At 38.9% G+C, this 15,029-nt stretch overlaps 1 protein-coding gene across 6 annotated transcripts in view; it reads left to right on the top strand.

Annotated features, from left to right (window-relative positions):
- Nucleotides 1–12,754, top strand: part of KIAA0753 (KIAA0753 ortholog) — a 31,221-nt gene extending 18,467 nt beyond the window's left edge. For 5 of the 6 annotated variants that reach the window (XM_030536210.1, XM_030536212.1, XM_030536209.1 and 2 more), the window contains 8 exons: nt 574–663; nt 823–910; nt 1,321–1,404; nt 2,668–2,838; nt 3,939–4,020; nt 8,243–8,363; nt 8,549–8,776; nt 11,270–12,754. In XM_030536210.1, the coding sequence (XP_030392070.1) occupies nt 574–663; nt 823–910; nt 1,321–1,404; nt 2,668–2,838; nt 3,939–4,020; nt 8,243–8,363; nt 8,549–8,776; nt 11,270–11,387 (982 nt within the window). In that variant the 3' untranslated portion in view covers nt 11,388–12,754. The remainder of the gene's footprint in view (nt 1–573; nt 664–822; nt 911–1,320; nt 1,405–2,667; nt 2,839–3,938; nt 4,021–8,242; nt 8,364–8,548; nt 8,777–11,269) is intronic. The other variant, XM_030536214.1, reaches the window with a different exon arrangement.
- The last annotated feature ends 2,275 nt before the right edge of the window (nt 12,755–15,029 follow it).

Genomic DNA, 15,029 nt, shown 5'->3' with positions numbered 1-15,029 from the left:
TTTCAAATCTGTTCTTAACATACCTAGTTGGTGCAAGGTGTGTCAGAATCATCTGTACCATGTCTACTATAATATTTAAAGAAAAGAGTGTGTTAGGAAAGCTGAGGAATTATAGAGACAAAAGAAGGGCCGTCATTATGTATCTGAAAGTAATAATGATACCTAACACTTTCATGCCATCTCTGGAACTTATTGTTCCACGAATATTAATTGATTAAAGCTCTTAACACTGCTGTGAGATATGTAAATGTTGTTATCCATCTTTTAGGGTGAACCAGAGCAAAACAGAGGTCATACACTGTCAACGAGCAGGGTTTAGAATCCAGGTTTCTCAACTTCCACATCTGTGCTGTGTCCACTAGACAACTCTACCTCTCAAACAAAGTTTCACTTAAAGATGTTTTGGGAGACAGAACAAAGATTTTCCTTGCCTTAAATTTATCATATTTAACTTCTCATTGTTGATTCTTTGTGGAGGTTTTCATTTAGCTTGAATTTACGTCATTTCATTAGTCTATGCAAACATGCGTTTTATTGTCTTAACTTCTCTGTCTTGCTATTTCATTTCTGAAGACTAGCTTGGCTTGATGCAGAAACTTCAAGAAGGACGAAGGAATTAACGGAATTTAGTAGAGAAGAAATGGAGAAAATACAAAAATTGAGGTAATTATCCAGTTTAAAGGCGTCATGCACAGAAGCAAATTTGGTAGCAGATCTCTCATGTGGCCCTGTTTTTTAAAGTGGGTTATGTTCTTTTGTCACATCAGATTTTCATTAAAATGCATCATCACTTTTTTTTGTTTTCGTTTTTTGTTTAAATAGGTCAGAAGGTGCTTCTCCTACACAGCTGGCAGACAAGGTGGAGAAAGCAGTTCGGGAGCGTTTGGAACCTCTCTTGGATAAAGCACAGGTAGTGCATCAAAGCTTATGCTGACATTTTGAAGAGTCTCTTAGATTTGTTATGGGGAAAGCAAATGGCAGGTCGCCTTAATTTGATTAGCGAAAAACGTGCAAAATTTTTCACCCAATCCAAACTATTTTAGACCTTCATTTGCGGAATATTTTTCTTCTCAATGTGGTCCTTGACTATTGGGATATATTTGCCATTTCTGCAGTAAATTAATGTTTTTCCTGTTATCTTGTGGCCAAGCAGATAAACTGGAACATAGTTTTGAATAACTACAAGCATTCCATGTTAAATATTACTGGTGTTTATCAGAGTATATTAGGAATTAATGTTACAGCTTTCCTTAATAACATAATTAATTTGTGCTAATACAAAAGTATTTTATAAATATTAACATATTTCTGTTTCATTAGAAGGTCAAGCTTTCTTTGGAAACGCACACTCATTTGAAGGATTCTTCATTTATAAACAAACTGTCATCCCAGGCTGCTGAAAAAGTATGTTCTGTTTGGATATAATGGAATAAAGCTGTTCAAAATGCATGATGTTATTTTTTCTTGTACGTGACGACATGAAAAGGATAGGACATTAGATTTGATTTCCTAAACTGTAGCTTATGCCAATGGAAACTAAATAGAATGACCTCTGTAATTAGGATGTTGATGATATAAAAGTTTTTATCCATTGACGAGCTATCATGTTTTAAAAATACAAAGTGTGAATTAATTAAACATGGAGAAAATATATATTAAGTATTTTTTTAAAAAAGCAAAATCATTTTCAGTATAAGGCTATTATATAGACATCCTTTCTATGTATAGTATCTGATCCAAAATATTTCACACTCTCTAAGGAAATGTTAGAAAAAGTAATTGAAATAGAGAAAGGTATAGCTAGGAAAATAGTCCTGTTAGAGCAAAGTTATCCAACTAAATGGTCACGCTGAGAAGACATAATTGAGATTTACTTTGGCTCTGATCCTACAAACACACACAAGTAAAGTTAAGTATGTCTGTAAGTATTTCCATGATTGTGTTTTAGTTCTAGTTCTGTGGATTCCTATGGGATCCCTGAATTTGGGGAGTGAGTGAATCAACTGTGCTAAATTTGAGGGCCTGATCTTTCAGCATGCTGAGCTCCCTCAACTCCCATTGGCTTGAGTGATACCTTTTTATAGCGTCCTATGCATGCTGAATTAATTTTACTAGCTTGGCTTACGGTATGTATGAAAGAAAAGTATTAAGAATATAATTAGATTTGCATTGAAAGAAATCACAGTCCATTTATCAAAGCTAATAACTGCTTTTAGACATTTTAATTATAAACATACATTTGAATCGGCTTCGTGTGTGTGTGTGTGTGTGTGTGTGTGTGTGTGTGTGTGTAATATATATATATATATATATATAATCAGGGGTCAGCAACCTTTCAGAAGTGGGGTGCTGAATCTTCATTTAGTCACTCTAAGGTTTCACGTGCCAGTAATACATTTTAACCTTTTTAGAAGGTCTCTTTCTATAAGTCTATAACATATAACTAAATTGTTGTTGTATGTAAAGTAAATAAGGTTTCAAAATGTCTAAAAAGCTTCATTTAAAATTAAATTAAAATGCAGGGCCCCCTGGACTGGTGGCCAGGACCCGGGCAGTGTGAGTGCCACTGAAAATCAGCTTGCATGCTGCCTTTGGCACACATGCCATAGGTTGCCTTCCCCTCATATATATAAAAATATGTTTGTTTTGGGGTTTTTGTATCTGTAGGCTGCATCCAATGCAGATATGCTGAGTGATAAGTTATTGGATGATCTTTTGGAAGATACAGCTCAGGAACTCTGGAATATGGAGCAACACAAGAAGGTGCAAGCTGAGGCTGTAGCCATGTATGACAGTCCTAGTCTGGAAACAATGCTGCAAAGAATGGAAGAAATCGAAGTAAGCAAGTGTCTAAGTGCTAATTGTTTGCAACACTGTCACCTTGTGCATCTGTCCATACCTTACAACCTGAGCTGGTACGTTTTTTTTTTTGAGCAAGGTCTTAGTGGTCCAGAACTTGGACGAAAGGTCTTGAAGGAGTGTCTACATGTAACAGAAAGTAGAACTGATTCTATATGTGACACTTTCCCTCGGAGTCAGTACTGGACCAGTGATCAAGAAATAAGAGTAAGGATAGTCCAGTGATTAAGGGACTAACTTTGGAGTTGGAAGACATGGGTTTCCTGCTCCATCACACTTCCTGTATTTCTGTGCCTCAGTTCCTCATCTGCACAATGAGGATAATAATGCTTCAATAATTGTGAGGTCTCAGATACTGCAGATATAGGGGCTATCTAACTGCATAAGCAAGAGAAAGTCCAAGAATGCTGCTAGTGATGCTCCCTGAGGAGTCTCCTTTAGAACGAGATGGACTTATTGAAGTCAATGGAACTACTCTTCTGACTAACTGCTCATCAGTGAGAGTAAGGGGTTTACAAGATGTCCCGCAGTGTGTAAGCTAAACTGCTGTATCTCCAAGTTATGGTCAATTTCACATAGTAAGAAAGTAGAAATGAGACTGGAACTAGAAGCTACTCAAAGCAATTGAAGATGAATATCTGTAAAAATAGCTACATTCAAAGTACAGCTACATTACAAGTAAAGGTAAGGAGACTTACAGACTGGCCATAGGCCTTGATCCTGCAAACACTTATGCCCTTGGTAAAATTTGCTGCTGTGAGTAGCCCCATTGATTTCAGTGGGACTATTCATAGTATTAAATGTTTGTTCATCCTGTGACTCAAATCCTACAATCTGCAGTCAATCTGCCATACTGGCAATGTGCTTTTTGAGACTTACAGTGCTGTACTTCAAGCAAGATATTTCCAGGAGGATTATTTTTTCTGTCTCTATTATATTTAAGAAGGGTATGGCGGGGGGGTGGGTAGATTTATAACATGATGAAAATGGATCATTGTTTTTCCATTAAGTTATCACTAGTACAGTTGAACTCATTAAATATCTGTTGGTTGATTAATGTTGTACATTTTTAAAAAAAGAGATACCAAGATGCGGTTCGCAGGCGATTTAATCAGATTGTCTATGCTGATTCGGAGTTCTGGGCACAGGAAGAGAAAAGGGGTAAGTGTTGGCTTTTTTTTTTTTTCCTGCAGTCTCTATCTTAAATGTTAATATCTCCTAACCAAAATTAGTAGATTAGATTTGATAATATTAATCAAATAGCACCCCTTTGGACTTAAGTATGTTACAAACACTATATCAAAAGGAATGTTTACAAACCATTGCTTTAAAAATTCATATCTGAAAGCAGGAGAGGCTAACTGAGAAGCTTGCAAGCTAAAGTACCAATCTTACAATTGGTTTGATTTGAATGGATCTGATTGAAGTCACTGAAGCAGTGTTTGGATGCAAGAGTCTGCCTGTGCGATCCAGTTGCAGGACTAGGGCTTGAGTCTTAAGAGGGGATGTTTGTTGTTCATTTAAGTGAAGTTTGGTTTCTTCTTTCTTCCAGTTACTCTTCGACAAAAATATAATTGATCTTTTTTTCTTAGTAGCACCAATATTCCTTCCTTTTCTTCTCAGTGTGGGTGAAACTTGCAATCTGCCATGCACAAAATCTTAGGAAATAGGTTCCTCCAGTCCTCACCCAACTCAGCAATAGCAACCACCACCTATGGCTACAATAGCATGTGTTTTGCCTCAGGTCTTGGCCCTAAAACTCTCTCCATTCCAGCCTATTTTGAACAAGAACAGAGCCCATCTCTCCAGTGTGTAAAACGTGTGGAGAACCCCATTATATGACAGTTTCTTCAGGCACGCAGGGTATGTCCAGACAACCTGCCGTATCGGCGGGTAGCAATCGATTTATTGGGGATCGATATATTGCGTCTCATCTAGATGTGATATATCGATCCCCAAACGCGCTCCCGTTGACTCTGGAACTCCACCGGAGTGAGTGGCAGTAGCAGAGTCGAAGGTGGAACCGCAGATGTCGATCCCACGCTGTGAGGATGGGAGGTAAGTCGGAATAAGATACTTCGACTTCAACTGCAGTATTCCTGTAGCTAAAGTTGTGTATCTTACATTGACATGCCCTCTCCCCCCCAGTGTACACCAGGCCTCTTTCCCAATCCCTCCCACACTGTGTATTGTTGTGCTAACATGGCATGGAAGATAGGAATTTACCCTGTTATAGCACATATCAGTTACGCTGGATGGGCGGGGAGGAGGAGGAGGCGGCGGCAGTGTGGAGATCAAGGTAAGTCTGGTTAGCACTGCTCCACTATGGAGTCGTGATAATGACTTCATAACTGAGGTACTCTTTCCATTCTGAACCCTGGTTTTGACCCCCTTCTATTTTACCAGAAATATAGTAAGCCTAAAACGTCTTGTATGTAGTTCCAAACCAGAGAGGATGTTGTTTTTAAATGTTGGTTCTCAACATTTCTGTATCTTCTGTGACCTCATCCCTTGTTTGTAAATGTGAATCTTGCAGAGTTCCCATTGGATTGCTCCAAAAATATATCGTGGATTTACTGACCACCTTCAACCTCATTTCTCTATTTGTCTTTGCTGACTTCTGCTTGTTTATTTCTAATTATTTTCACTTTTGTAACTGAGTCTGCCTCCCTTTTCTGAAGCTTAATTGGTGGATTTTCTTTTGTTCTTTTAGCCTCCTTTTTCATACACGATTGCCAGAAAGGACAAGGAAAAAATGAAAATAACATATAGATGCAAGTGTAAACACAAGGGTTTTTTTAAAAGAATTAAAAAACACAGACCTGGATAAATCACTTTTTCTCTCTTCTTTCCTCTTTGCTAATCTGTTTCAGAATTCTCAATGATTCACACATTTCAAGGTCAGAAGGGACCATTATGATCATCTAATCTCACCCCATGCCAAACGCAGGCCAAAGAACCTCACCCAATAATTTCTCCGCCACGCCCATGACTTCTTTGTAAGCTATAGCACTTCATGTCAAAAGGGATCCAGTCTTGATTTAAAGACTTCAAGTGAATGAGTTCTCAGCATTCTTTTAACAAGTGATGTTTTCTGTGATCCTGCAAGAAGGCAACCTGTCAAATGTTCAAGTTCACATTTTAGCTCAGACATTCTTAGTCATACTCCTAGTTTGCCTTCTCAATGCATGCTTAACTTCTGAATGCGCCAACACTTGATTTTAGTCTTTCTGTAGTTTCAAACACTGGGTGAGATCCTGACCCATGCCATATATTATGCAATGTACTCTTTGAGTGGGTGAACTTTATCTTGAACTTCTCTGAAGCCACCCACTTTGTGAACAAATACAGCTCCTGGCTCTAATTTGGATTAGTTAATTAGGATTCCCACAGGGAAAGGAGTCTGTGTATCTGAGAGGGATACACACAAACTACAGTTGTTTAGAGTGATTTGTAGAATAACAGTTCTGTTGTTAGATCCATGTGTAACATTTCTTCATCCTCAGACTGAGCAATTACTAGAACCACTTCATTAAACCTCTTTTGACACCTCTTGAAGACTCATCTGTTACCACTGTGATTGAGAAATCAATTTCAAAGCCTGTAAATCCCCCTGCACTTCAGAGAACAAAACCAAAACTGGAGAGAGAGAGTATGGATTCGTATGGGTTCAACCATGGATTAATTTATGCTGTTGCAAGGGAATCCAGTTCCCTCTATATATCCTAGCGATAATCCTTCTCACTCCACTCCAGCATATAAAAAGATTATTTCTAGTAGTAGAAAAGTTCAGAGTTCACAGGCTGAGACTATATCTGTAAAACACAGCAAAACACTCTCAGTTGATTTATCTAATGATTCTTCCCTAGCAAAGAACAAACGAATATTATTGTCATTCCATAGATCTGTCAGGTAGGTCATGTCCATGCAGCAGTGAACAAGACAATGCATTGGCTGTCAGTGTAGGTTTTCTGTCAATGCGAAGAACGCTGTTAAATTAGTCATTAAATATACAGGTTTTTTGCTCCACTCATTTTTTCACATAAATCAAATGATGGAAAATTTATAAAAACGATGGATTTAGATTTGTTTAGGAAAAAGCTGACTTCTCAGTTCTTGTCCATAGATCTGTGGTTTAATCCTGAATTGCTACATTTTCTTTACATCAGAGTATACTGCCCAATGTGCTTCTATCATGAGTTCTTAATCTTTCTTTTAAAAAAAATCACCTCAAAGATTTTAATGGAAAATTTACAAATATTTTCCTCCTTACTTCTCAGTAATAGAGAGTAAAGAAATATAATATAATTGCACACTGATACTGTACAGTAGAACTTCAGAGCTGTGAACACCTCGGGAATCGAGGTTGTTTGTAACTCTGAACAAATCATTATAATTGTTCTTCAAAAGTTTACAAATGAGAATTGACTTAATACAGCTTTGAAACTTTACTATGCAGAAGAAAAATGCTGCTTTCCCTTTATTTTTTTAAGTAGTTTATGCTTAACACAGTACTGTGCGGTATTTGCTTTTTTTTTTTTTTTTTTCCCCTTTGGTGTCTGCTGCCTGATTGAATACTTCCAGTTCCAAATGAGGTGTGTAGTTGACTGCTCAGTTCGTAGCTCTGAGGTTCTACTGTACCTCTTCATATTGGAAGAGATTTTTAACTGGGTGAAGAGAACCCCTGAGGGATGTTAGCAGGAAGCTGTTTGCTAAAGAAAGTTAGCTTTCCAGACAAACAGTCCTACTATTTCCCACACATACTGATCCTGGTTGTAGCCCCACTTGTCTCAGCCAAGTAGCAATAGGGAGGATTTTGGCTCGTGATTTCTCTCTCCGCTTTAGTTGCAATACAGGGTCAGGTCTTCAGCTGTTGTAAGTCTGTGGAGCTATACCAGTTTACACCAGCTAAGCACCTGACCATATACATGTTGATCCTGCACCAGTGAAAACAATGGGAGATTTGCCCTTGAATTTTCTGGGAGGAGGTTTTGGGCCCATAGTGACTTCATAGGAGTTGTGCCATTTTACACCAGGTGAGGATCTGGGCCCAATTGTTTTATTTCCCCTCTCCATTTACTGCCAATCTCAATAGGTTGGTTGCTATAGTAATGTAATATTTCCTATCACCGCTTTACAAATATTCAGTGAGTTGTACTAAAAGCGACATATATTCTAAAGTGCTCACATTTGAAACATTTGGTTCTTTTGAAAGTACCCCCTTAAATTTGTAGCTTAGAGGCTCATCACTGGTAACATTTTTCTTCATTTCTCCAAAGGACTTAACTTTGGAAGGGAGCTATGCTTAAGGTGGGGACTTCTCTACATTGTTGGATTTTCTTTCCCAAAGAAAAAAATTTTAATGTTGTTTTCTTCCTTCTAGAAAGAGAGAGTGCATCAATAGAGAAAAGACCTATGTCTCCTCATCCAATCCAAATAACCAAATTGATAGGACACAAAGCATCCCAAGTGGATATTGTATTTGGAAGACCTATTGATGGAAAGTGAGTGGAGAATTTGGTCATAAACTAAAATGCTCATGTGCTTTTGCTGTGGATATATATATGTTTTCCATTAAGAGTAACTGCTCCAGTGAGTGTTATTTAAAGAGGCTTTGTGCCTTTAGGTCATGTGGAAAAGGACATTAAAACAAAGAAGTTCTGGTTTATTGACTGTTTTGTGCTTCCAGGGCTATTGAAGAAGATGAGGAGGTGGAAGAGAAATTGGAGACTGGAAATGACATTTGGCAGCCCTTGACTCGCAATATATCTCAGCAGAAGGAGCGCTGCGTTTTTCTCTCTGTTCCAAAGCACATGCTCCAGAACATCCTTGATTATAACAGTAGATATGAGCAGCACCTGAAACTTATTTCTCACGAGGCAGTAGGGCACTTCAATCCATGGCGCATTGCTGAGAGGTACGTGAACTATTGATGTGTTTGATTTTGTGAAGTAAATGTGTCAGTTCCAGACCTGTCTTTCTGTTCTTACTTAGAAACACACGGGAAAAATGGGCGGTTTAAATTCCGAATTGAAAGCCAGAACGCTTAAGACAGTAACTACTGCGTTGTTTCTCAATGATCCTTGATGCTTTAGAAAACTAAAGAGAGTGATAGCAGAATATCTTGGAAGGCATGAAAAATAATTGCTCTTTCTATAGCATACAGCAGTTACCACAGAGCCAGCTCTGTCATCTGTGTGAAATATAGATTGGTTTAGACTATCTAAAGGAGTCTAAGCCAGAGGGGTGTGTAATTCTGTTTCCACTTGACATCGTTTTGTGAAAATCTGCTCTTATTGCTGTAGAAAACTGTATGTGGAAATTTACACCTTCTGCTTTCCTTATCTGCTTCTGTCTTTATGCAAGTACCAGTGGTAAGGCTGGAGAGCCTTGATCCATTCAACTGAGACTATTTAACAACATGACTGTCTTTTGCCATTTGATTAAAAAGCAAACATTGCCCTGCTAGCTGTAAAAGAACAGCCAGGCCAATGATGGGTTGAAGGAAGGAACAAGCTTCTTATACATTTATTAATAAGTCAATCAAGGTATTAAACGTAGCAGAGAACACATTGGCAACCTTTAATTTTCACAAAGCGGGCTGGATGGTGCTGTTTTGGGAATAACAAGTGAAATACTTTAAAATGGCAGCTGGCCTTATTGTAAATTTCACTGAAGAAGAGAGTCGAAAAAGGAAATATTTTGTAGAGTACATTGCTAGGAATATAAATAGTGTATGGCATAGCTGGGTCACCACTTAGTCCTCTGCAATGCAAACAAGAGGTAAAGTAATAAATAACTGACTATTTGCTGCTCATTCCTTAGCAAAGAAAAAATGTTTATTCATTCTCTCCACATTGGCTAAACGAGGAGGGAGGTGGAGGCTGAAATGCTACAGTATAAATAAAAAATAGCCATCCCACCAGCGAAGTTTGAATAAGCGTTTTTGGTTTGCTAAGTAACGGGTTCAGCAAGTAAACAATGTTATCTGTTACCATTTCCCAAGTGTGCCTCAATGAATGTCCAGCAAAAAGTTCTGCCATTTCTCCCCAGAATTTATTTTCAGTCTGTGAATGGCGTCATTCAAAAATCAACTACCAATAAGTGTCAGTGTTGCGATCAAGGCACCGCTCCAGCAAAGCACATAAACATGGGATTAAGTTTCTAAGCATGTGTGTAGTCTCTATGGCCCTGATCCTACAGACACTTAAGAAAATGCTTCATAATATTACCTCTACTAGTCCCATTGAAATCAGTGGGCTTACTGAAGTAAAATTAAGTCTCAACACCAGTATCTGATTTTAATAGGACCACTCACGTGCTTAAAGTTCAGATAGGCCTCACTCCAGCAAAGCACAGAAGCATATGCGAGCAAGAATTGAATGACCTTGGACTGGTCACTATAACCCGAGGCAGGTTAGAATGGACCGCTAAAGCTGAGCATGTTTCAGCACCATCCTTATCAACTCCAATAGAGTGTTCATAAATGGCATTGGTGTGAACCTCAGTAGCTCAAACATTGGCCCCTCTTCATGATTGGCAAGAGGGCGAAATGAAAATGAGTCCTTCCTTCTTGCAGCTGAATTGCAGCTCTGGTTATGTATGTATTGTACATATGATTTGAAATCAAACTAAAAATGTAATCCAATTCACAGCACTGTTTGAATGTTTTACCATCAGAGGGTCCCATAAAACTTGTCAACCATTACATGTATCAGTAAACATTTAGAAGAAACGGCCTTGCTCTGTATTAGAGACACCGAAAAGTTAATTTTCCTAGTATCGTTGCAGCAAACATAAGACTCTGAGAAGGAGAGATTTTAAACAGGCCAGCAAAGATCTGAGTTTCTCAAATGCTGAAACACTATGAAGTCTTCTGTTGGCCTGAGTTCTCCTGAGGTTAAAACCTCTGATCCCACTGCTCTCCTGTAAACATCCTTACTTTCAGAAGGGGCTGATCCAATGACCATTTAAAATCAGTGGGAGTCTTTCCATTGACTTCAATGGGTTTTCCATTAGGTCCCAAGGATGTTAAACGTTCTGCTTTGTACAGAAAGATTTGCGTCTAACATTTTTAAAAAGGAAAAAAATATACCAGTTAACGGAATGTTGGTCACATTCCCCAATCCTCCATGGACACCATGTATTCATCTCTCTTTTATCAGAAAGCTGATAGATGCAAAAATTTCAGATGCGCCACAAAACTTAAGAGTAAACAAGATGACTCTATAGTACAAGAGTTTTCCCCATAGTAAATATATATAATAATGTGAAAAGAAATACATACATTTCTCTTTTGAGATCAGAGCATTGATATAAATGGACGAAATGATTGGTGCATATTTGGGTTCATTTGTACAAACCCCAGGATTCTATCCTTGGCTTTTAAACTTCCTTTTCTCTCCTTTAGCCTTGCAGAAGAACTGACAGAAGAAGCCTTATGTGATGTGGCAGCAGAGCTGCAGGATGTATGTGAGGATTATGCAGAAGCTGTATTCACTTCTGAGTTCTTGCAGCCCACAGAGTAAACACTTTTAAATTTGCCATCAGCTAATGGAATGTCAAATCCCAGCCTACCAAGCATATTGGGTGCTTAGGTTTTTTTCAGTATCTTTCTTCTTACTGAGCACAGGGAAGAATCTGCTCAATGTATGGATGAAATTTGGAAGGGATTCATCTTGGGGTTTTTAAAATTTTAATAAAGATGCTTACCTTTTTAGATTTCAGTGTAATAAAGGTGCTGACTATAATAGAAGTATAATAGAAGTAAGCATTTAACAGTAAAGTTTACATATGTGTGCAGAGCCATTATCAATCCTTCTGTATATCTGTGATTAGTTTTTCACTCTTTTGTGTGATCTAGTGGTACGAGCAAAGCATTGGGAGTTAACGGATCTGGGGATGGAGCCCAGAACTCTCAATAATTTGGGCAAGTCACTTAACCACTCCATGCCTTACTTTCTTCCTTTGTAATGCTCCTTACTTACCTCACCAGAGTGTTGTGGGGCTTAATCAATAAATTATTGTTCAGAATGCACTTTGAGTTCCTCTGAAAGGTGCGCTGAAAATACGAAGTATTATTATTTCATGTGCGTTTAAAACCCAAATTGAAAATGCTGATGCAAAAAAAGCAAATGCTGTTTGATTTGCCTTCAGTATTTCCAGTATCACACAAGAAAGATGCTGTTTATTTTGTCTGACAACTGCATTAACATTCTTCACAGTCTTGTTAGCTGGTTTTTGGACTAAATGCAATAATCCAGAGAGGTGATCCTCATGTCACAGCATTAAGTGGGTATTTTGAACAATAGCTAGAAGTGGTTTGATTTATTCGCAAGAAAGCTTGTGCTGCTGTACGATTGCAACCCCCTTATGATTGTAACATTGTTTTCTGAATATTTTACAGCACTATGCAGATCTGCATAAACATTTAACAGTCCATACTAACAAGACTTTTTTAGAAAAAAGTTATTGGCACAGGTTTTCGTCTCCCCCACCTCCCTTTTTTAATACTAACCTAAAACAATACCATTTCATCTAGCACCAGCTCCATTTAAAGACCCAATCCTGCATTCTTTACTCACTTAAAATGCCCATTGAAGTCAATAAGAATTATGAGTGAACAAAGAATGCAGGATTCAGCTCCAAAATTGTGACATCAAACCATCTAGGGCATTCCAGTGTCTTCCTTACTTCTCATAGTTGTTCTTAGTATTGTGGGGGTATGGTGTGTATGATATGTACCTGAATACTTTAGATTCAGTAGCAGGTTAGAGATGGAATGTGAGACTTGTAAAATGTCCTTGCTTTTATTGATTTGTGTTGAGATGGTACTGCACAGAATTGTCTTATCCCCATATTTTTATTGCACAATAAAAATAAATAGAATAACCCACATTCCTGGTTCTTTTATATTGGGCTCATTTGTTAGTTTCAAATAATCAATGTCCAATGCTGAGTTTAGATAATATATGTCCGGAGGACAAACAACAAAAAAGAAAAAAGGGTACGTGATAAAACGTATAAGCCAAAACATGTGAATGCTATTTACTGTGACAAATTCCTTTTGTGCAATAATGTTTAAACCGTTATAGCATCATTTCCAATATATCGAGATTTATATTTTTTGTAAGTCAAAACACATTTTTGTAAAAATAAATAAACAAAAACCCAAACCCCAAATTGTTTTTATTAAAGTATGTAGTTTGTGTTTTGTGATTTGTTTTGATAATTTATTTATATCAATGTACTCTTTATTTGGTGGATTCTGTATGGTTTTGTAATTTAAAACAAAATACAGCAAACTGGTACCTTTTTCAAAATTTATTTATTTTATTTTATTTTAAATTCTGGGTTCACTAAAACAGCAGTGTATATGTGCAACAGTATTTTCAAATATTTGAATTGTTTTCAAATAAACTATTGACTGAGGACTTTTTTAAATTTAGAATAATTTGGAACTAAATCCCATGTTTATTATAAATAATGAATAAGACATGTTTGCATTCCCTGCTAAGAAGATGCTCTTCATTTCTGCCATCCTAATCTTTACAGTCAGAAAAAGAGATGCTACTAGAGGGCTGAATCATCACATTATGGCCTTATACAACGTATAGGAAGAGCATTGTTACACTACCCCTAGAGCAGCTTGGGCAGGAGATTGTGCCTCCAAGGCCAGACTCCCTACTTCTACCTCCACTGGTCTTGGGAAGGAATAAAGTAGTGCTAGGTCTATAGCTGTTGTAACATCTAGGGGCTTTGGGGATGCCGAGTCAAGCCACCTGCACACAGAGGCTGCTTCTCTGAAGTGGGTTGCCAGCAGAGGGGTTTGAGAGAGTATCTTGTGCCACTGTTGTGGCTGGGCCACAGTTTGGCCCTTACTAACTTGAGGTAATCTGTCCAAAAGTAGCTTCATTTTCTCCCTGCATAAATTCCAACTAGGCTTTGTGACACTAACTATATTTACTCCAATGATGCTCCACTGAGTGCCGATTCTGGGAGGGTTGGTGTGTTGGCACCAAAGTGCTGCCACCGAGGCCAGACCCATACAGGAGTAAGGCCTTGAAACATAGCACCTTCCTGCCTTTCCTAATACAAGAACTGAGGGATTTTACTGGCTGTATGATTTTTATTAATATAGTGCCTTGTGTGCTAGCTATGGTATAGAGCCAAGAGGCTCCTGCTGAGAAACACTTAGTCTAAGCCCCTCAACCTATAGCCACTCTGCATGAGGAAATCCCATTGATGTAAGTAGGTCCTAAATGGACAACATATAGTTCCCAGTCCTTCAAAGGCTTATGCATGTGCCTAACTTTATACCTGGTGAGTAGCCCTATTGATGCCCAGGGGATTATACATGCTACCTTTAAAGTTAAGCATGTGCATAAGTCTGCATGGGCAGGGCTAGAGATGGAATGCAGGCAAAAGCAAGTGGCAGCACAGTGTGTCTGAACGGTTCTATTTAAAAAAAAAAAAAAAAAAAAAGGCACAGCACAGGCCTTCCTCTGCCAGGGAACTTAGGTAGAAGGAACAGGACTCAGGAAAGGGTTAATGAAACAGAGATGGTCTTAATTAGAACAGCCTGGAGACACCTGGCAATGGGGGAGGGCGTTTTAATTGGGATTGCTGTGGTACACCTGAGGGGGTGGCTGCGAGGGCAGGCCTGTACCGAAGGAAACCCTCAGGCTACTGAGGAGTGGGAGTGCCAGCCCCGAAGCAGAGAGGCCTGATGGCGAGGGAGCCCCACTGCCAGCCCTGAAGCAGCGGAGTGGGAAGCCTACACAACCTGAGGTGACAGGAAAACCTGGAACAGAGCCTGAAAATGAGCCAGCACGGAGCTGAGTCGTGCTGTGAGGAGCCTGAAATAAGGGACTGGGGGGGAGTTAGAGTGGGAAATAGCTGAGCTAGTATTGACCGAGTGGTCTATGTTGCAGGGATGCCAGGGTGAGGGCCCCAGGTCAGTGTGACTGTGACTGTTGATGTATCTGTTTTGGAGGTAGGAGTTTGATACCCAGAAGGGGGGAGCCACAGGTGCGTGACCTGCCTGGAGGGCTACGTTGTCAGAAGAGGATGGGGATTCCCGAACGTCCAGCAGGAGCAACGGAGAGGTAGAAACGCTGCTTAGTCATGCCTGGGTGCTAGGGGGCGCTCTCACCAGCGGGTTGACCCTT

This window comes from Gopherus evgoodei, chromosome 17 (genome assembly GCF_007399415.2).
Source record: "Gopherus evgoodei ecotype Sinaloan lineage chromosome 17, rGopEvg1_v1.p, whole genome shotgun sequence".
Taxonomy (NCBI): domain Eukaryota; kingdom Metazoa; phylum Chordata; order Testudines; family Testudinidae; genus Gopherus; species Gopherus evgoodei.
This window is presented reverse-complemented; position numbering and strand designations above follow the sequence as displayed.